The 23,392-nt window shown below is 38.0% G+C and overlaps 3 protein-coding genes across 4 annotated transcripts; 1 reads left to right on the forward strand and 2 right to left on the reverse strand.

The window, feature by feature from the left end:
* Window positions 1-247: 247 nt before the first annotated feature.
* On the reverse strand, window positions 248-2,283 carry LOC107637485 (protein NRT1/ PTR FAMILY 7.1-like). The gene is made up of 4 exons (XM_016340897.3): window positions 2,221-2,283; window positions 2,029-2,134; window positions 1,182-1,959; window positions 248-1,106 (listed from the first exon to the last, which is right to left on the reverse strand). The coding sequence occupies exons 1-4, from the start codon at window positions 2,281-2,283 to the stop codon at window positions 248-250; spliced, it is 1,806 nt and encodes a 601-aa protein (XP_016196383.1).
* An 8,801-nt stretch (window positions 2,284-11,084) lies between these two features.
* On the forward strand, window positions 11,085-13,957 carry LOC107635769 (Pentatricopeptide repeat (PPR-like) superfamily protein). Its single transcript, XM_016339339.3, has 2 exons — window positions 11,085-13,192; window positions 13,443-13,957. Exon 1 carries the CDS (start codon window positions 11,144-11,146, stop codon window positions 13,049-13,051), a length of 1,908 nt encoding a protein of 635 aa, XP_016194825.1. The 5' UTR covers window positions 11,085-11,143; the 3' UTR covers window positions 13,052-13,192; window positions 13,443-13,957.
* A 699-nt stretch (window positions 13,958-14,656) lies between these two features.
* Window positions 14,657-19,120, reverse strand: LOC107635771 (inositol transporter 1). Of its 2 annotated transcripts, XM_021122297.2 has the most exons (7): window positions 19,071-19,120; window positions 18,707-18,957; window positions 17,357-17,427; window positions 16,809-17,144; window positions 16,597-16,704; window positions 16,319-16,504; window positions 14,657-15,565 (listed from the first exon to the last, which is right to left on the reverse strand). In XM_021122297.2, the coding sequence occupies exons 2-7, from the start codon at window positions 18,852-18,854 to the stop codon at window positions 14,912-14,914; spliced, it is 1,503 nt and encodes a 500-aa protein (XP_020977956.1). In that variant the 5' UTR covers window positions 18,855-18,957; window positions 19,071-19,120; the 3' UTR covers window positions 14,657-14,911. The 2 variants fall into 2 exon arrangements, with proteins under 2 accessions (XP_020977956.1, XP_016194827.1); XM_016339341.3 differs by lacking the exon at window positions 19,071-19,120 and having other exon boundaries at window positions 18,707-19,068.
* Window positions 19,121-23,392: the final 4,272 nt, after the last annotated feature.

The following is a 23,392-nucleotide window of genomic DNA, read 5'->3' on the forward strand; positions in this document are numbered from 1 at the left end:
CTTTCTCTCTCATAATAATTAACATGAAAGATGATATTGTGAAACCAAGTCGGTATAAATGAAGGAATTATATTTATTCTAGTCCAAAGAAGAAAATGGCATGTGAGCAATGAAAGCAATCATCCCAATTATCTCGAAATGGAGCAGGTCATGCTTTCTGTCAGTGTGACTAAGTAAATAAAAGCAAGAGGGACAATGGTAAATCATAATGCCTAGAACAGAAAAGAAGTGAATAATTGGAATAAAGTCAAACTTTAGAAACCAGTTGAAGATCCTCGTGTTGTTGGACTTGCATTTCGGTGGTTTCTTCAAGGTTGATGCCTTTGTACCAGCGAGAACAGAACAAGTAGAGGAGAAAGTCCAAAGCAGTGAGCACCGCAAGGAGGAAGAACCACCTATCCATGTGGCCATCATTGAGGTTGTTGGGAATCCAGCCTGGCCTCTCCTCTTTTGCAGTGATATCCATTACGATCAAAATCAGCATGCTGCTGACATAGTTTCCAAGAGAAATTGAAGCCATGCAGAGTGAGCTCCCAAAGCTCTTAATCCCGTCTGGGGCTTGGCCATTGAAAAAGTCCAATTGACCCACGTACATGAAAACCTCTGAGGCACCAACCAGAACATACTGTGGGATCTGGCAGAATATGCTTAGAGAACTGGCCTTCTCCCCAGGAATCACACGTTTGAGCCTTTCTATCTCTGTGATACCAGCTGCAATCATTGATAGCATTCCAATGATTAGGCCAACTCCCATTCTCTGAAGCTCAGTCAGTCCCTTGGGGTTACCGCTCAATCTCCCGGCCAACGGGACCAGAAATTGGCGATAAATTCCGGTGCATAGCAGGACGCTGGTGATATCAAAGACCGACATGCTGGCTGCTGGCAACTGAAACTTTCCTATCTTGTTGTGCATGACATCCCCTTGCTCCACAAAAAGAGATGCCATTTGGGTGAACACAACAGAGTAAATAATGGTGCATAGCCAAACCGGTAACATTCTCAACACGCATTTGGCTTCCTCAACCTGAGTTACAGTGCAGAGCCGCCAGTGATTCTTTCCTTCGTTTTCATCTCTCGGCGTTTTTGTTGCTGCCTTGTCCATGAATCTGCTCTCAACATTTGGAAAATGTTAGAAATAATTCCCATCCAATATGCCTAGATCGAGTTTGATAACTACTTACCCAAAATCTTGGCTGTGCATGATCTTTCTACTCCCTTTGATGGCAGACTCTGGACCATCGACCTCGTGGAGTTGATCTGCTTTGGCGGGATGAAGCTTCCACTTCCTAGTGGAAGCGACGAAGACCTGTGCAACCCTTACGACAGGGTTGCCACAGGGGGCAACGTATCTGTATTTGCGATAACCGGCGACGAAGGAAAGCAAGGCAAGAAGGGCAGAGGCCAAGGAGACGAGGAATCCCATTGTCCACATGCCTGAATTCTCATAGTAGACGAGGATGGTGTTGGAGAAGAGGGAGCCGAAGTTGAGGGCGAAGTAGAAGTAACAGAAGAAGGCCTCTCTTGAGCGGCTCTGATCTTGTTTGTTGCCATCGAACTGGTCTGCACCAAAGGTTGCGAGGGTGGGCTGGTGGCCTCCGTAACCGAGTGCCACCATGTATATGGACACATAGAAGATGGAGACGCCCGTTGAGGAGGGGTGCCTGCATTCTGTGTTCTCGTCTCCGCAGCCAGCCGGCTTGATCAAGAATCTCCTGGACGTGAAAGACAGGAGCCCCAAACCCGCTACAAAGATGACTTGAAAGATAGCGCACGTTCTGTATCGACCCCAGTAGGAATCACTCAGGAATGCGCCTATGAGTGAGCATATGTACACCGTTCCTGTCCACTTGCTCACATTGTTTGCGGCGACCGCACTGTCCTGTCTCAGCACTCTCGTTAGGAACAGAACCAAGTTCACTCCCACTCCAAAGAAGGCCAACGTCGCCAGTGCTTGATTCGCTGCATGCAATGCAAACAATCAGCACATAGATACACACAATTCAAACTAAAAGGCAATTAAGTACCTACCCAGCAATATCCAAGCAGTTTTCCACCCTCCTGCTGGAGTCTCCCCTTTCCCTTCATTTTCGCCAGCTGTCTCTTCCCCGCTGCTTCCATTTACTGCTGCACTTATCTGTTTATCAATAGTCCTATCCTTAGCTTGCGTCTTTCTTGGTTGGGCCATGAAAAAATAAAAAGACAACACAAGCTACAGCTAACCTCGATCTCTTCAACATTGTTGGAGGAGGCAACAGTGAATGGAGCAGCAACTCCTGGTTCCATCTTTTGCGAAACTTAGTGATAGATATGGTGAACTCCTCCGGAACTGTGTCAAGTTCTGGAGATGGCAAAGAGCAGCAAGAAGATCCAGCAATAACGAACGTCAAGATTCCCCGGGAAGACACAGGATTTACCCTATTAAAACTTATTGTCATTTATGGTTTAAAAACTTTCAATTTTTTCCGATACCGGCTCTGCCCTCACTCTAATTAATATCGTCTCACTCACTCTCTCTCTTTCTCTCTCTCTCTCTCTCAATCTCGATCTCAGCTCCGATCCTCTCATACAAACACCACTACAGCATGGACCTGAAACTCACGAAAGTGAAAGCCAAATTGGAACGGAAGAACCTCAAATTTTTAATTATTAATAAAGAAGATGATGAAAACTAGTTATAGAGATCGATGAAGAGATCAAGCATCAAGGTGGTTTGAGGAACAAAAGATAGAAGCTTAAATCTGTTGCTACTGTAACTAACAACACTCCTTGCAATGTTCTCAGACTTCCTCATGTTTAAATACTACGTAGCGTTATGGTATAAAACTGATCCGATATGTCAGGGTCCTCATGGAATGCATGTCTCGGTTTTGACTTTTCAATGGGTTATGCTGTCTCTGGAACCGGTATTCTTGCATCTTCCCGTATTTTTATATGGCTTTACTATTTTCTATGCTTTGACTCAGTTAATCAAACACACAATTTCTTATACAATCCTTCTCTTCTCTTAGTTTAGTTACTCCTATAGAAAACTAGTATCAACTATCAAGCACGTGATATTCACCATTTTAGGGTGAAAATTGCTCAATTTTTATTTCAAAGACATAAATAAGTAAAAAATATTAAAAACAAATGTTTTAAGTTTTATTTAAGGAGGAGAATAGTTCCATACTTTGCCATGCACTTCTTCTCTAAGGTTATTTTTAGGCGCAGACTTTGGCGTAGAATATCTCATTGATTCTACACATGTAAAATAGAAGTGGCAGATGGAGATAAAGACAACTGTCTCAAGGGGGGATAGGATCTGTGATTTGGCAGGAACTCTGCATAAGAGGCTCAGTGGCCCTCACGTAAAGAGGTTAATACTTTGGTTTGGTAATTACATTTTACTAGACTGAGACCTGCGATAAGCCAAGAGATAAATTAATTAAAGGAAAAGTATTAGTAAATAATGAAAATATTAAACAATGTAAATAATAGATATATCAGATGTTCATTTTATTAGTGTATGGATGGTTATTTTAATATTAAAATTTAGAGGGTTAAATTGGAGGTATAATGTGTTTTTATTTAATTAAATTATATAGTATATTTTAATAAGTATTATATTATTTAAAGATTGATTAGATAATATATAAATTAATATTAAATTTAGGGTAAAGTATACTTTTTGTCCCTAAAGTTTAGCAAAAGTTTCAAAAATATCTTTGAGTTTTATTTTGTTTCAATTTTGTACCAGAAGTTTTTGATTTGCATCAAATATACCCCTGACGGCTAAATTTTCAAAAAATTTAAGAGCAATCTAACAATAATGCATGAAAATGATGCTTGATTTGCTTATATTGAGGGTTGTTCTTATGAGATTGTTATTGAATTGATCTTAAATTTTTTGAAAAATTACCCGTCAAGGGTATATTTGATGCAAATCGAAAACTTTTGGGACAAAATTGAAACAAAATAAAACTTAGGCGTATTTTTGAAACTTTTATCAAACTTCAAGGACAAAAAATATACTTTATCCTTAAATTTAAATTATTTATATTACAAATATTTTATAAAATATTTATTTGATAATTTAAATATAATTTGATATAATTATTCAACTAAAATATAATATAAATTAAAATATAACTTATTAGTTTAAAAAATTAAATTTATTTATTTAAAAAAATATAAATTTTTTATATTAGAATTGTATAGAAATATATTTTTATTTGTTATTTTTATTTTTTATATTTGCTTTAGTTGTAATACTTTGTCTTATTATATAGTATTTTTTGACTTGCAAATAATAATAAAAAAAATTGAAAAAAAATGAGGAGAAAAAATACCAAAAATATAATATAAAATTATAAATTTGAAAATATGCTAAATTTAAACTTACTTGGTGGACTATACCAACAATATCGGCTCCAGAATAAATGACCGAGCATATATCGGACTAACAAAAAATTCTCGGCAAATCACAATGGCCGAAATTCTCGCACAACTAAAATAAATATTCAAAAGCATAACGAACTTTTTTAGAAAGTAAACCACTAACTTTGAAAGTCGTTGCAGAGAGTAACCTCACTCATCTATATAACAGCGTGGAACCAATTTCACAGAACACAACGAATACAATAACACCAACAAATAAAATATACGAGTTTTTTGACTCTTGAGAAAATAGTGACTTGAGCGTCAGAGTGTTTGTTGCAGGTTCCGCCCCGAGCCTTAGTTCAAAGGATAGCCTTGCTGCCGACAACTAGAATTGGCAGAAGAATGCATGGCCGAGCTATAACACGGAAGAGTATCTTTGATGGAACATTTGGAGCCCAGCGGGGCCCGATTTATTCAAATTAATCCCACGCACATTTTGTTTCGCTAATTTCTACAGAATCATGGCCGACCGTGTTGCACCGCCGACGCCTCCACCCACCCATGACGAGTTAGTAGCCATGAACGCCACCCTCCTAGCCGAAGTCAAGAGGATGGCCGATCTCTTGAAATCAAATCACAATGGTAAGTCGAACACGGAGGATCCGAAGAGTGCGACCTCAAACGGCACACGACCTCAAGGCTCAGGGTCCGATGAGATCGTCCCGCCAAAAGAAAGACTGACAATAGACAATCCCTTATCGGAGGACATTGTCAAATTTCAAACGCCGAAGAATTTTGTGTTGCCTACCGCCCTCAAGCCATATGAGGGATTCAAGATCTCCGTGTTCACATTAAGAAATTTCAATCTATGATGTTCTTTAATGGTGCCTCTGAAACTATACTTTGTCGAGCTTTTCCAACTTTTCTAGATGGTGTTGCATTACTTTGGTTTTCTAAGTTGCCTGCAAGTTCAATCTCCTCTTTTGAAGAATTGGCCCGATCTTTCATTGACTATTTTGCCACTTCAAGGATCTACGTGCACGGAACAGACTACCTAAGCACCATCAAACAAGGGCAACATGAGAGTCTAAAAGACTATATGACGAGGTTTGCCAAAGTAACCATGAAAATTTTCGATTTGAGCCCAGAGGTCCACTCGCACGCACTCAAAAGTGGTCTTCGTCCCGGAAAGTTTCAAGAAACAATAGCTGTTACCAAACCATGTTAGTTGTTTTATGTTAGTGGTTTGTGTTAGTTGTTTTATGGTAGCTATTTTATGTTAACGGTTTTAGTTAAGTTGTTTTATGTTAGTGGTTCTACTTAAGCTGTTCTATGTTAGCGGTTTAGTTGTGCGGTCTATGGGTTTGTTTTGCATGTGGTTCTTGTTGATGTATTTTTATGCGGTTTCATTTAGTATAATGTTTTGTTGATGATTTATCGTGTTGGTTATGTTTGTCGTTGTTTATTAAGCTGGTTCTAACAATGCGGTGCATTTCATGCGCAGCCTCAACGATGCGTCAGGAGCATGCGGCGGCAGCAGGGCATGCGACTGGATGACAAATACGTTCCGTACTTGCAGATGGCTGGTCTATACCATTTTGCAAGGCTGAACGATAGATGGTTCCGGTTAGACGAGGCCCTTGTCAGTGCATTCGTCGAGCGATGGCGTCCGGAAACGCACACGTTTCATATGCCGTTCGGAGAGTGCACGATCACACTCCAGGACGTGGCATACCAGTTGGGTTTGCCAGTGGACGGGCGTTACGTGAGCGGCTGCCTATCAGAGTTCCATATATACATCCAGGGTGGGCGTCCAACCTGGGAGTGGTTCCAAGAGTTGCTTGGAGTGATACCTCCTCCTAGCCAGGTTCAGAAGTACGCAGTGAACTGCAGCTGGTTTCAGGAGACTTTTGGTGAGTGCCCTGAGGGAGCCGATGACGAGACTGTGCGCCGATATGCCCGTGCGTACATCATGATGTTGTTGCGGACGCAGCTGTTGGTTCGAATTACTTGATACAGCATCTCTCCCTATAATTCGAACCAGCTTGGTTCGAATTATATGTTGCAGTAGGGCTGTCAAATGGGCCAGCCCAGCCCATTTAAGCCCAGACCGATTAGCCCACGGGTTAAACGGGCTAGCCCATTTAAGTCCACTTTGTTCACGGGCCTAAATTTTATAGCCCGGACCGTTTATGGCCAGCCCAACGGGTTAAATGGGCTGGCCCGTTTATCTGTTGAAATTTTTTTTTTGAATTTTTTTTGAAAAAAAAGCTAAAAAAATCCAATTTTGAAGAGAAAAACTGGTGTACATATTTGGACAAAAAAATCCTGTTTGACACAAATAAAATTAAAGTTCTAGTAAATAATTAAATACATTTAATTTTAGTAACTATTATATTCTAAATTTGTTGTTTTAACTCAAAACAGAACCACATTCACATCCAATTAGTGATTCCATATTTCTAATTCTAATATTTCTAATTAAAGGGGTATTTGTAATTCCCCTCATATAGTTAATAGACTATTATAAACCAATATAGCAACATCATAATTCATAATTCTACCAAAAAGCCACACAAAGGTAAAAAGAAAGTATTTAACAGATTACATGGCATGCAAATATTTTACAAAAAAAACAAGCAATGTAATCCCCAAAATCTTTTATCCAATTCACCAAATTAGTCAACACCTGCAATAGAAAGAAAAATAAATTATCAAATAAAAGTTAGTGACTTAGTGGCAGAAAAAGAATTTTCATAGAATTGAATTAAAAAATGCATGGTTTGAAACAATTAGACAATACTAATAAAATACCAGGCATCATATTAATTGAATCCACTTTATCTTTATAATGTTCTTTGTCACTTTCATTTTGACACTCAAATTCAGCATCTACAATTTAAAGTTAGTTAGTAGAAAACTAAATAAATACAATATGCAAGTCATTCATTATTTATTGCCAATAGAAGTTAACAAAATAAATTTAAAAAGTGAATTACCATCATCTTCAAATTCATGTATCCAATTACGAGCACAAATAAGAGCTTGCACATTCTTATCCAAAATAGAATTTCTATATTTATTTAGGACATGTGCACCAATAGAAAAGGCTGATTCTGAAGCTACCGTAGTTATTGGAATACTATGCACATCACAAGCCATGGAAGCTAAATCAGAAAAGCGATGGGCTTGAGACCTCCAATATTGCAAGACATCTATTTTAGAGTTCATATCAAGAGTTGACTCTTCCAAATAGATATCTAACGAAGACTTTCTTTGTGAAGCATTAGTTTAAAAATTTATATTTCTCAACTCCTACAATATTCAAAAAAAATAATAAAACAATTAAGAAAGTAACATATTGACATAAACATATAAAAGAAAATTATATTAACATAATGCACAACAGAGATAAAACTTACATCAGGCACATCAAATGAAAGTGAATCATCTTCTCTAGAAGTTGGAATTCTTATTTGACCACCAGAAGCATTAGAAGAGGCATTATGTGACAAAGTTTCTGAATATGCTTCAAACAACAAATACAGCTTTTTCTTGATGGTGGTCAATTTCTCATTAGCAGTACATGGATCCACTTTATTCAAACAATATTCCAAAACATGAAATTTCATTCGAGGATCAAGAATAGCCCCTAGAGAGAGAATTATGGAATAATCGCTCCAATACTTATCAAATTTGGCTTTCATTGGTTGCACCATTTTTCTTATGACCTCATCCTCACTAATGGAGAATTCTTTCAGCAAACATTCAATCCTCCAAATTTGCATAAAATATAAATTTGAAGTAGGATAAGATTGACCAGACATCAAGGTAGTAATTTTATAAAATGGATTTAGAAATTTACAGATTTCTCTTCCTCTTTTCCACTCTTCTTCCGACGGACAATCTCTGAAATTGTTATCCTTCAAAGAGAGTCTAACAAAACCACGCTCGCATCTCAAAGCACTCTCCAACATCAAGAAAGTAGAATTCCATCTAGTAGGCACATCTAAGTTCACTCTAATGTCAGAAATTTCAAGTGACTTAAGAACATCTCTAAATTGGATAGCCCGTGCCTCCGATGCTCTCACATACTTGATACTCTCTCTGATATTATGAAAAGTAGAACTAGCAACCTTCAACCCATCTTGAACTATCAAGTTTAAGATATGAGCACAACACCTCACATGAAAAAAATTCCCATTACACAATAACCCATCACTTAAAAGGAGGTTTCGCTTGAGTAAAGTTTGCATGCTATCATTAGATGAAGCATTGTCTAAGGTTATTGAAAATATTTTCTTCTCTATTCCCCATTCAGATAACAACTCAAGTACTTTATTTGCTAATTGATGTCCCGTATGTGGAGGGGGCAAGTGAGAAAATGAGAGTATCTTAGAATTTAATTTCCATCGTGAATCAACATAATGGGCAGTCAAAGTCATATAACCCTCTGTTGTGCATGAAGTCCAAAGATCAGTAGTTAAACATATCCTACTTCGAAGTTTCCCTAACTGACATTTTAATTTTTCTTTTTCAGCAATATAAAATTTAAAAATATCAGCTATAGCAGTGTTTCGAGAAAACATCTTAGCATCAGGATTCAAGTACTTAAAAACATCCCTAATTCTTCTATACTCAACAAATGAGAAAGGCAAATCATGTTCTATGATTGCTATTGCAATTTTTTCACGAAAAACCATAGGATCAACTTGTCTAGCCCTTAACCTCCCAGCTTCATCAAGCATCATTTTTCCCAAATCATGAAATTTGGGAAGTTCACGACACACAGGGATATGCCGTCTCAATGTAGAGGTACCATGAGTACTATCCCCACCTTTGTATTCTTTTCCACACCCTTTACATTTGCACCTTGTTTTTCCATCTTCCCCAACTATTTTTATAAAGCTATCCCAGACATTAGATGTAGTTAACCGTTTTCTCTTTTTAGCATTTGACCCATCAATAGCAGCAGGTGGAATACTTACAAGAGGTGTCGCTTGAGTTACTTCGGGCGAGACTTTGTCGTCAACAAGATCATCAAAGTCATCATCAGAGTCTGAGTTTGAGTCCAAAAAAATTTGTTCTACCTCAGCATTTGGATCAACAATATCTCTTGCATAGTCATCCATAACTCCAAATTAAATCACTAACAAAAAATAAAAACACAGAATCAGATTAATCCTTATTATAACCCAAAATAACCCAGAACAAAACATAATATATAAATAAATAAATAATTGATGTTAGTGTCGTACTATTCATCTAAATGTTGAGAACCTAAGATTTGTGAGAAAAGAAATAACATGCATATTTTATTATTAACACAAGAACTGAAAAAAGTAATCTTACAATAGTTGGTTGAAAATTGATGAGTGTGATGACTGAAGGCTACGAAAACTAACAAAGAGTAAAAGCTGACTGAAGAATGGATGAGGTAATGAAAACTGAAGGGCTAACGGTGATGAGGTCCTCGCAAGGCTTTAATGGTGGGGATGCTCATCGATGACACCGACAAAGAAGTTACTGTCGCCGAAAGAAGGATGAACACATACATAAATAATAAATTTGTGAAGCTGTGGTGCTGTGCAGAAGAATTAGGGATTTATGCTACTTTAGTGTGCTTTCTCTTTTTTCTTTGAACCTTTGCTCACTTGCTGTGTACAAGAAACGGAGATTGAAGAATTAGGGATAGGGATTTACTGATTTAGCATTTAGGGCATATGGTGATATGGATTATTGGATTATGGGCTGATGGGTATATAGGCATGGGCTATGGTTACTCTTGGGTGATTTTTCTTTTTCCTTTCATCCTTTGTACGTTACAATTTCTAGTGAGTGTTAGAGAGAGTTTTTTTTATTTTGTACTCTTAGTCTTATATTGTATATGGGTTGGGTTCAAGGGTTTTTTTATCTTCATAATATTGGACTATTAGTCTTTTTGTTATTTTTGTACGGGTTGGGTTATTTTTTTTTTCAATGATGCTTGGCCAAAATCTGAAATTTTGGTTTTAAAAAAAAAAAACAAATTTTATGCGGGCCCCCATTTAGCCCGCGGGCTAGCCCATTTAACCCGCAATTTTTTTCGAGTTAATCGGGCTCAACCCGTTTAGCCCGAAATTTAAATGGGCCTAAATTAGAGGCAAAGCCCGCCCATTTAAACGGGTAAACGGGCCAGCCCGATGGGCTTGGCCCATTTTGACGGCCCTATGTTGCAGTTTCTCCCTGTGTAATTCGAATCAGCTTGGTTCGATTTACTTGAACCAACTTCTCTCTCTGTAATTCGAACTGGTTTGGTTCGAATTATTAATGAATGGAGTTCGAACTACATTGGTTCGAATTATATAAATATATGGTTTGGCTCATTACTGAAACGATTTCGGCTTTGGCTTATTTGCGTAATTTCGGCCTGACATTGGCTTATTCTAGTTTTTTGCCCTATATATTATTACGAATGTGATATATTTTTTATATAAATAATTTTAAAAAAATTAATGATTAATTTATTATTTTTTTTAGTTTTAGTTCAATTTAAATATTTTTTATTATTTTTAAAAAGAAATTTTTTTAAAAAATTTAATAAATACATAACAAAAAATACGGAATAAATTATACAAACATTTCTAATAAAGATGAAATAAACATTTTTATTTGAGTTATACCAATATTTGTAATTTTCTAATAAAAAAATTGGCAAAATCAAATAAGAATAACCCTAGCAAAAGCTAGCAGTCCGTGTGCTCTGATTGTGATTATTGAGGACAAACTTTGAGGTTGTCCTTTGATGACATTGAAAGCTCTCCACCACTTGAAGCGCCACTGCAGCTTCCTCTCCACCACCACCACCATTGAACCGCCAACAACAGAATCCCAGATCCTTCAACACTGCAGAGATGCCTCACTCTCCAAAGCCCTCACTCTCCTCAACAAAACCCACAACATCTCCTCTTCCCATAAATCTATCATCTATGCCTCTCTCCTCCAAACCTCCACTAAGACCCACTCCTTCCTCCACGGCACCCTCCTCCACTGCCACGTCATCAAGTCCGGCCTCGACACCGACCGCTTCGTCGGCAACAGCCTCCTCGCCCTCTACTTCAAGCTCGCCCCACTCTTCTACCAAGCCCGCCGGATCTTCGACGGGCTTCTCTTCAAGGATGTCATTTCATGGACTTCCATAATCTCAGGCTATGTTAATGTGGGTGATCCCAAAAGCTCACTTATCTTGTTCTCTCAGATGGTGGGCCTTGAAGGCCTTCAGCCTAATGCCTTCACACTTTCTTCTGTTATCAAGGCCTGCTCCGAACTTGGGTTCTTGAGGCTCGGAAGGTGCTTCCATGGGGTTGTTGTGAGCCGTGGGTTCGACTCAAATCGAGTGGTTTCTAGTGCGTTGATTGATATGTATGGGAGGAATTTTGGTGTGGAGGATGCACGCAAGATGTTTGATGAATTGCTTGAACCGGATACTGTGTGCTGGACATCAGTTATTTCAGCGCTTACAAGGAATGATAGGTTTAAGGAGGCTGTGGAGCTGTTCTATAATATTCATAGAGGTTGCGGGTTGGCGCCAGATGGTTTTACCTTCGGGACATTGTTGGCTGCTTGTGGTAACTTGGGGTGGCTGAGACAGGGGAGAGAGGTGCATGCTAAGGTTGTTACTTCTGGGATATGTGGGAATGTGGTTGTTGAGAGTAGTCTTTTGGATATGTATGGTAAGTGCGGTTCGGTTGGCCAGTCTAGGATTGTTTTTGATAGGATGAGCAATAAGAATTCGGTGTCATGGACTGCTATGCTCGGCACGTATTGTCATAATCGAGAGTATGAGACCGTGCTCAATCTTGTTAGGGAGAGTGGGATTGTGGATATTTACAGCTTCGGGACTATTCTTCGTGCGTGTTCGGGACTGGCTGCTGCGAGACAGGGAAAAGAGGTTCATTGTATGTATGTGAGAAAGGGTGGTTGGAGAGACATTATAGTGGAGTCAGCCTTGGTTGATCTATATGCAAAATGTGGGTGCGTTGATTTTGCGTATAGGTTGTTCTTGAGTATGCAAGTTCGAAATCTGATAACATGGAACTCAATGATTGGCGGGTTTGCACAGAATGGAAAAGGGATGGTAGCATTGGCCTTGTTTGAGGATATGATCAAAGGAGGGATGCAGCCTGATTATATCACTTTTATTAATGTTCTCTTTGCTTGCAGTCATACTGGTTTGGTTAACGAAGGGAGAGAATATTTTACTTTAATGACAAAGAAATATGAGATTCAGCCTGGAGTTGAGCATTACAATTGCATGATTGATCTTCTAGGTCGTGCCGAACTGATAGAGGAGGCTGAGATTTTGTTGGAAAATTCGGATTGTAGAGATGATCAGTCACTTTGGGCAGTGCTTCTTGGAGCTTGCACTAGGTGCTCAGACTATATCACTGCAGAACGCATCGCCAAAAAGATGATTGAGCTGCAACCAGGGTTCCATTTAAGTTATGTTCTGCTTGGTAACATTTATAGAACAGTTGGTAGGTGGAATGATGCTCTAGCAATCAGGAAGTTAATGGAGGATAGAGGGGTTAAGAAGATGCCTGGCAAGAGCTGGATTGAAAGCGAGAATCAAAAGAGATCTCATTTTGATCTGGCTAACATGAGCATTGCTGGGAAAAGCAGTACTTATAGCATGGAAGGATGGATCAATTAACATCATGAACTTTTTTATCTCAGTTCAATGAAAGCTGATGAGCTAGGACTTACCCTTTTGGTGGTTTTGAGCTAGCGAGATTGTAGCACCAGCTTCGTATGGATGGCATATGGAATTTCAAAAGATCCTCTGATGACAATGGTTTATCTCCAACTTTAACGGCTGTATAGCAATTAACAAACGGGTCGCACTATGGTGCAGAACAAAATTTATAGAGAGAAAATTTTTGTGAAATTAAAATCTCTTGCTAATTTGCTGTCATTCTTGTAGTAGGAGTAGTAAAATTTATTGCGATAACCTATGACTATGAGAGATCCATAATAGTATGTAGAGGTAGAAACCTTACATCAAAATTGAATCATTCAAGCATCCTAATTGCCGGAGTTTTCAGGAAACAATTGTCAGCATGGCAATTGCTGGTGCAATCGTTGGAGCAGCAGTAGGTGGTTGGATGAATGATGCCTTTGGACGAAAGAAGGCCACCCTCTTTGCTGACATTATATTTACTCTTGGAGCCATTCTCATGGCTGCTGCACCTGATCCTTATGTGCTCATACTCGGGCGTCTTCTCGTTGGCTTGGGTGTTGGTGTTGCTTCTATTACTGCTCCTGTCTACATTGCAGAAGCATCACCATCTGAAATAAAAGGATCTTTGGTAAGCACAAATGTGCTCATGATCACTGGTGGAGAGCTTTCAATGTCATCAAAGGACAACCTCAAAGTTTGTCCTCATTCATCACAATCAGAGCACAGGGACTGCTAGCCCTTGTCTAGGGTTATTCTTATTTGATTTTGCCATTTTTTCATTAGAAAATTCGAATATTGGTATATTTAGTAGTAACATATTTCTAAGTAACAAATGAATAAACAAAATTCAATGTCTTTAAATCAATAAGAACTTACCCTTAGGTTTAAATAATCTACTATTTCTTTCATATGCTTGATTATTTTCAAAATCAAACCACATTTAAAAAAAAAAAATTGTTTGATGATTTTGATCATTATAATTTAGTAGGTTAATTATCCATGTTTCAAATGGTATCAAATATCACAAATTAAGATGCCCCATCGCGAGAATGTCATTTCTCTAGGAGAATTACCAAGCATTTTATACTAATTATGCAATAAAGATTGAATTTCTATGGAACACAATCCACAAAATAGAATAAGAAAGGGCAAATAACATACAAACCTTACTATGTTCAATCTTAGAAATCTAACTTTCGATAAAAACTGTAAGGAGGTAATGATGAGGATATTTTAGTATATTTGAAAAATATGAAATATGAAGGATTGTAAAGTAATTGTAGTTACCTTTTTACAAAGGATATTACGTGTACTACCATTTATATATTTTTCATTTTTGATATTAAAAATAACTTGTAAAAAAAATTGTAAAAGACATATACATAAAAAAAACAGCATAAATATCATTTCTCTTTTTCTATTCTGAATTTCTTTCGATGAAATCTTGAAAGAAAACGTGGGCTCCACATTGTTTCTGGTTACCATTGTTTTGTGTATGAACTCCACATTACAGCCATATGATATCAATAGCGGTGTGTGATGCTACAAGCCTTGCAAGGTCAACTTTCGCCACCACAATTTTAAATTTTAAAACATTTCCTTCACATTAATCAAATCCAACACGCGCATATAAAGATATTTATCCCAACAAACACAAGATTCATAAGATTTTTGCAGACATGAAATGGAATGCTCTCCCTTTTAGTTACAAGAGGCCAAAGCCTTGGGGGAGGGATATAAATACATATGCTGAGACTAGTGCAGAAAAGACTAACTCAGCTATTGCAAATGTGCTCTGAGAAATGCTTTGGGTAGATGACATGATATATGAACCTAGGAGTGACTTCCCTCCTCTAGAAGTCTATGTGTGTTTGGATTGGGGGTCTTGCCCCAAGCTCTCTCCTTCCATATTACTTCTACCTCATCAAATGTCAATCCTTTGGTCTCTGGAACATACAGAATAACAAATATAAATGCAACCACTGCTATGGCACCAAGAATCAAGAATGTGGAAGCGATCCCTATACCGTCAGCAATTGAGAGGAAGGTCTCTGACACAATCAAGTTTGACACCCAACAAACGGTAGCTGACATGCCCCCACACACGCCTCTATATTCTTCCGGGTATATCTCAGAGTTTACAGTCCAAGGCACAGGCCCCATTCCTGGTGAGAAAAATCCAATGTACAGGGCTAAACCCACAACTGCAATCCATCCATACACCTCACTTGAAGATGTTGACTGCTTAAAGAATGCAAAGGCCAACAGGACCAAAGATACGATTACCCCTGCTAAGCTGCAAAGGGCCAATTTTTTTCGCCCCGCATGGTCAATTAGGTAAATGCCAAGCACTGTTCCGGCAGCATTCATGCCAGCAACAATGAGGGACAGCAATAGAGCCAACTGATTGGCATGGAAGCCTGCCATCTGGACAATTGTTGGGCTGTAGTACATGACCGTGTTTATACCTGTGAACTGCTGAAAAAACTGCACAAGCATTGCAGCATTCTGTGAGAATACATTTCACTTGCACAAACTGACGTCGTTTACATTTAAATGGAGTCAGTAACCAATGCCAAATGCACTCAAATTCCAGACAAGCAACATATAACTTAACATGGTAGTTTTCTTTTTTGAGTGTAAACGAGCAATCACAGCCAACATATTACACAGCATTTGAGACAAACAGGTAATACAAATGAAAGCTGAAATGATAAGATTTAATATTAAAATCCTGACTTTCTTTTATATCTATGCCAAAAGTGAAATTTAGTCAACAGTAATCAGAAGATTTAGCACAGGAGAGATTCAGCCAAAACATAAGCCCTTATTTTAATTAAATACAATATCGGCTCCTAAAATGAATGGTTATAAACATGACCACATCGAGTTTCTTGCAAATGACATCCAAAAGCAGAAAACAATCATTACAAAATACCATTCAAAATTTTTTATTTTATATAATACTTGTGATGTAAGCAAGCCATGCTCATATGACTAGGTATTTTCAAGTATATAAGTCTGTTTGAGAGCAAGTTAGTACAAACCTATGATTTCCTATGGGTTTCTTTCAAACTATGCAGTTTCTGAATAATTCCAAACATGTTTAGCAAAGCAGGATTATTCTAGTTAGCCTACTAATTGCAAAGAGCATTCATGATTTCATGTAGGTCTTTCTACTACGAGAAAATTATGTTTCATTATGTTGCATGAACTGTATCCTCTTTAAGGTTTTATTACCAGAAGTCCTCCTCCAACAAGGAAAGCCAATCTGATTTCTTTTGATCGAAAAACAAGCCAGAATTTGACATTACTCCTTTTCTGGCGATCTTGCTCCGATTGAGCTGTGAGGAAATCAACTTCATCCTCTAAGCGAGCAAGATCATAGATCTTAGAAAGCACATCAACAGCTTCATTTTTCCTATTCTGTACACAAAAGCAGAATCTTAAGAGAATTTTGTAAACAAGTAGCTTTTGAAAGTAGCACTTTTGACACAACTCTAAAGGCAATTGTGTACCTTTATAAATAGCCATCTTGGGGATTCAGGAAGAAAGAGCATGCAAACAAACTGAATAATTGCTGGCACACCTGATACTCCCAGCATCCATCGCCACGTTCCAGGAACCTGATCAATGAAGAATGAGAAAGGCAGAAAGTGAAATAATAGCCAAAAGTGAACATTTGCAAAGAATGAGGACACTCTCAGAACATAACATCGGAAAAACTGACCTCGGTAAAAGCAAGGTTGACGAGGTAGGAAAGAAACTGTCCACCAGTGATCATGAGCACATTTGTGCTTACCAAAGATCCTCTTATTTCAGACGGTGATGCTTCTGCAATGTAGACAGGAGCAGTAACAGAAGCAACACCAACACCCAAGCCAACGAGAAGACGCCCGAGTATGAGCACATAAGGATCAGGTGCAGCAGCCATGAGAATGGCTCCAAGAGTAAATATAATGTCAGCAAAGAGGGTGGCCTTCTTTCGTCCAAAGGCATCATTCATCCAACCACCTACCGCTGCTCCAACGATTGCACCAGCAATTGCCATGCTGACAATTGTTTCCTGAAAACTCCGGCAATTAAAATGCTTGAATGATTCAATTTTGATGTAAGGTTTCTACTTCTACATACTATTATGGATCTCTCATAGTCATAGGTTATCGCAATAAATTTTACTACTCCTACTACAAGAATGTCAGCAAATTAGCAAGAGATTTTAATTTCACAAAAAGAGAGTTGGCAACATAGAAGAAGAGTGAAAGGATTGTATAGTACCTGTAGGAAATTACTGTTTCTGACTTCCTCGAAATCATCTTTAATATAGAGAAGGGCTCCTGATATGACACCTGTGACAATGGTGGGCGAAGATGTTTTTAAAAGAATGCGCACTCTACTTAAGAATCTAAAGAAATCTACTTCGCATGAAAACCCCCTAGCTGCCTGTGATGTTACTACGTTTTGATCTACTGGTATGCTCAAATAACCTTGCCCCAAACAGATCTCCCCATGTATTTATTAACCATCACAAATTTGCCATACAGGCTTAGCCTCAAACGTTTAGCATATAGAGGGAGCTGGCAGTGAATGTCATTACCGTGGCACTTGATGCTAGTTTAAACGATGAGAAGGCCCGAGTGGAGTGTTGCAGAGCACTTCTAATATTGTCTGGGCACTTTTCCTCTAGTGGGAGGATACTGACCAAGACTAGTATCTTCGAAGAAGCAGATTATAATATCAACATATTCGGAAGTAAGACTTCAAAGCCATGAAGAAGAGGGTCTACTGTGGGATCATGCAACCATTTTGTCTGAGAGTTTTCTTCACTGGGTCTTTATTGACACCAAGTCAACATTTATAATGAAGAGTTATGGTCACATGAGAGCAATAGAACTTCACTGACATGACATGTACATGACCGTTTCTAGTTAGTGTTGTCAATAGTACAACCTCTATACCTGTTGTCGTGGGTGATGAAGTCAATTAAAATGATAGGAAAATGAAGAAGCAATGGGAGAAGAGTTGTTAATGAAGTTGTTAGAATCACTAGTTGGAAATGGAGAAAGCCCATTTGTGAACAACTTATGTAGATGCCTAGAATCTAAACACCTAGATTTGGTTAGGGTGTGTCCAATAATGGTTAAATGGTTGAGCTCTTCGCTCTCCAAGCTAATGAATGCGGGATTTCATCTTCCTGGACGAAAGGGAAACTTGAGCTAAAGACTCTTGCTTCACTGTCCTTAATTTCAGTAAAATATCAGGTTTGTCGCCGCCTTCATTTTTTGTTAAAATATTTATCAATTTGATCTTCGATTATCACTTTATATATAATTTAAAAAGGAGAAATAGTATAATTTTATTGTATTTTTTTTTTTTTTTTCCGAATGTAGGACTCTGTTGAAGACAATGGCAGAAGATATTGCTCACCTTCTTCATAAGCTTGTGGATGTAACATGGACTGAGTTTGAGTTTTGATAGTGTTTAATGCTTAGAGAAAGCAAATACTTTTAAGTTTTAACTATCTACATCCTTCTCTAGAAAACAGCATATTGCATATCTATTTCATTAACTTAGGTTATAGGAAAGAAGCGGTAGTATCGGCGGACAGAGAGAGAGAGAGAAACAGACCAGTATCGTAACCGAAGAGGAGACCGCCGATGCCGGCGACAGCAGCGAGGCCGAGAATGTAAGGGTTCTTGAAGAATGACATCTTCCGCTCTGGATACAAATCCAGGTACCCTGAGCTCCCCGGCGTCGACTGCATAGTGATCGTCATCTTCTCTTTTCTGTCTATCGCTGCAATTCCCCAATCAATTACCGATCATACACCAGCAGTAGCAGCAGCAGCAGAAGCAGCAGATGGCGTTAGCCTGAAACAACTAAAGAAAAATCTGAAAAACTCAAGGGAAATTCATTTTACTGCCTTTTAAAATAAAACAAGATAAAATAGAGTAGAATCATTGACTCCAAAAGGGGTACGTGTCCAACTTACTTTCGATTACCATCCCTATCAAGTATCCCCTCATGTGTTCCTTCTCCTCTAATTTCTGTCTCTTCGTATTAAATTTAAATATTTAATTAGTTCGTCAATTCTATTTATCAAATTTGTATAATAATAATAATAATAATAATAATAATAATTATTATTATTATTATTATTATTATTATTATTATTATTATTATAAAATTAATTAAAATAATAAGAAAATAACATTTTAGTTAAAATATTTATCTTCGTTTAAATTTAAAAAATAATTATTTTAATATTTTAAAATAAAAGTATCCAAGTCTAAGTTAATTTTTAAAATTTAATATTAAAAAAAAAATTTAATATAATATTTCTGATAATATAATTTTTAGAACATATTTTTAATATTAAAGCAAATGCTTTTTTTTTTTATAGAAGTGAAATGAGTTGGTGTGACAAATGGACCGAAATTTACCGGATCAACTCACATAACTTACAAAAAAAAGTGGGTTAGGTAAAAAATTTGTGACTGCTATTAGGGGTGTGCATGGGTCGGGTGAAGCCGAGTTTGATGTGACCCAGACCCGACCCGAAATATATACCGGGCCTATTTGTTAGACCCGAACCCGACCCTAGACCCGATGAAACCTATACACTTTCGGGCAACAATTATACCGGGTGAAAACCGGGCCGTTAATATTATATTACCTTGATACCTTCTTGTAAATTAGCATGTAAAAATATCCAAATTTTCAAGACTCCAATCATTATTTGACATGGTAAAATTCACTTAGAAAAATATAATAAGAACCAACTCTTCTCTAAAATTAAAACAAAACCATAATCAATACTAATATTGCCTAATAACACCAAATATTTAAATCAATACAAATAACACAAGATTATGAATTAGTCTAAAGTCTTATGCATTTTAAACATAAAATATTAACTTATAGTCTTATATATAATGACTAATAACACAAAATATTAAGGTTTATAACACTTAAATTTCACATAATAATAGCCATCATCCATCACTAATAACACAAAATATTAATTATGTATGATGACCGGGCCACCGGGCCGATTTCGGGTGACCCGAGCTATGGCCCGGACCCGACCCGAAATAATGACCGGGTCTATTTTTGAGACCCATACCCGGCCCTAGACCTGATGAAATCACACCAAATTAGCCCCTAAAGTGTTCGGGCCGGGCCGGGTCTTCGGGTCGGGCCAAGCCATGCACACCCCTAACTGCTATAATAAAAAAGCCCGCCTAATCTATGAATTTTGATGGGAGTAGAACGAGTTTGTCCGACAGGATTTTTACTTAAATAATAATTGAATTTGAAATGTTATTTTTGTACTTGTATTTGAAATGTTTATTCGTTTTACTTTAAATTATAATTTGGACTATGATTAATTGATTAGAGACTTTGACAATATTTAATTATAGAAAAAGTATAGAAGAACAACACTCATTTTAAACAACGTAAACAAAGAATTAAAAAAAATGTTAAATTAATTTTTGAAAATCAAACTTTTAATTAATTAAAAATATTCAAACCCTAATTCCATTTTCATTCTCTACCCATGGTAAAAAGAAAGCCCCACAAATCTTAATTTATCTCTCCGAAGTCCTTCATTTGCACCGCCCTCCCCAAAGATCGCAGCCGCTTTGTTCTTCACGCCTCCACCCTAATTTTCACCTAAAATAAAAGAAAACATCCAATACATCTGAAAGAAAAAAATATCCATATTAAAAAAGAAACATAAATCTAAATCAAAGAAACATCCAACTATAAAAATTAAAAAAAACATCCAACGAATAAGGAAATAAAACATCCACTATATTTGAGAAAAAAACACCCAACGAAAGAGGGGGACAAAGTAGAGACGCGATGACTCAGCGTTGCAGCGCGATTATGTGACGGGTGGCCTTTTTCCTCAACAGGAATGCGCGTCACAGAGAAGCAATAGGACGATATGGTTGTACGCGACGCAGTGGGGCGATGGGCGACCTTCGCACTCGTCGGAAACGCGCGGCTGTTAGAAACAGAGGCACGGTGCCGCTGTGGGGTGTAGGGGCAGAGGTAGCGACGACACTTCGCGGGCTTTAGGGGAGGTGGAGAGGCGACGTTGCGGCGTGGAGGAGAGATGGAACAACGCCTCCATTCTGGGTGAGATGGCAACGACGGCGCACTACAACTTCTTAAACGGCGATGTTGGACGGCGTTTCAGAGGAGGTGGCAGTGGGAGGCTGCGGTGAAAATAATGTTTAGGGTTTGGTGTGGGTGAAAATAGATAATGGAAAACGTGAAAGATGAAAGTGAAATTAGGTTGGAATATTTTTTCATGGTTAATGAATCTAGAAGTATAGCCTATTGTTTCCGTTGTTCACATTCTCATTGTCTACCTAATGAAATTGGTAATGATATGTTTTGGACAATGTTTATTTTGCTTTGGACAATATTAGTGTTATTATTTTATTTTGAAAACTTGTTTGATAATTATGTTTATTAGATATTTAAAATTATATAAAATTTAGTGTTTGTAAATTTAGAAATTATAAGTTTATTTAAATGTTTGTGAAATTATATATATTTTTTAATATTTAATGTATTAATAATTAAAAAAAAAAAGATAATTGGCAGGTTTAACCCGCCAACCTGCCAATCCACTATTAAGCAGGATGGGGTAGAAATTTGGAACCGTCTCAATAAGCGAAGTGGGGCAGACTAACCCGCTAAATGGCGAGCTTTCGGCGGAGCGGAATGAGACGAGGTGGGCTAGTCTTGTCTACCACCCCTAAAAATGAGTGATATCTTTAACATTATAATTTTTTTGTGTTTTTTTAATTATGGGAAGAACTAAAGTCAGATAATCTAATTTCTTTATCTCAAATTTTTTAATATTTTTAAAACAAAAATTAAAAAAGTGGAGAATCCAATTTTTATACTCATAAATCAAAAGGATCGTATTCATACCATGATCCAACAGATAAAAGTCATGCCCAATAACACAAAAAGGTCCACCAATAAAGGTGGACTTCATTATAAATCCGACCTCTTTAAGGAGGTCGGACACCAACACAAAGGTCCAACTCTACTTGACTTAACAAGTAACTGCCTCCAAAAATCTTTCACTATCTCTGCCTTATCTAGAAGGTAGATCCCAACAAACTCCCAAGATAAAGGGAACGCTTATCCATTAGAAAAGATGGAACTACTCCAATAAAAGTGGTCATGAACTCTATTATAAATACACGGGTGCTCTCAGGTATGAGACACGTTCTAATCTACTAAAAACCTGCCTAAAACCCTTGCTAACTTAAGTATTGGAGTCTCTTCCAGGTACCACCACTCACCTCCTCACGAGGAACTCGGACAAGCGGCATCTCGGCACCAAAGAGGTCGGACGCTGTCACATCAAGGGATTTGGACCTCACATTCAGGCCTAAATCAACGTTTCAGGTAACCCTCAGAACATTGGCGCCGTTGCCGGGGACCTAGAATTCTCCTTCTGACAAATGGCGGACCACGAGCGTGAAGATGACCACACGACATCTGAATATGAACAAGAAGTTTAGCCAGAAGGCCAGGTCCTCGTGCTTCCACCTCCACCACCATACCAAGGCCCTCACAGGGAAGGGACCTTAGGAAATCCTCAACCAAGAATGATCCATTCCGAGGTCCACCATCCCAAGGATAAGGACCGTCCTTATACAACTGAGATCCTAGATTTGGTTCATGGCCAGGGGGATCGACTGCAACAGCTCGAACACGAGGCTGAACGACAATGGAAGTAAAAAGGGAGTTTACAAAGAGAAGTAAGATAACGGAAGGAGCTAGAAGACAAGCTACAGAAATTGGAGGCTGATCTACAAAGGAGGAATAATCGGGCGGAACATGATGAAAGTCCCCTAGGAGAAGAAGATCCGTTCATAGAAGAGATCATAAAGACTAAAGTTCCTAGGAACTTCAAATCACCCGACATGGATCTCTATGACGAAACGTCTGACCTGAGCTCCCAGTAACTTTAAAAGCAGAATGTACCTGGCCGACGCCTCTGACGCCACCCGTTGCAAAGCCTTCCCGACTACTTTAACGAAGGAGGCCATGAAGTGGTTTGATAACCTGCCACCCAGGTCTATAACCTGCTTCAAAGACTTGTCCAGGAAATTTCTGACCAAATTTTCTATTTAGAAGGATAAAACGAAGCACGCGCCGAGCTTGCTGGGAGTGAAGCAAGAAGTCGAAGAACCCTCTGTGATTACATGGAAAGGTTCAATAAGGCTTGTTTGGAGATCTAGAAGCTACCAACCGAAGCTATAATCATGGGTTTGG

Source organism: Arachis ipaensis, chromosome B4 (assembly GCF_059453495.1).
Source record: "Arachis ipaensis isolate K30076 ecotype BB chromosome B4, ASM5945349v1, whole genome shotgun sequence".
Classification (NCBI taxonomy): Eukaryota; Viridiplantae; Streptophyta; class Magnoliopsida; order Fabales; family Fabaceae; genus Arachis; species Arachis ipaensis.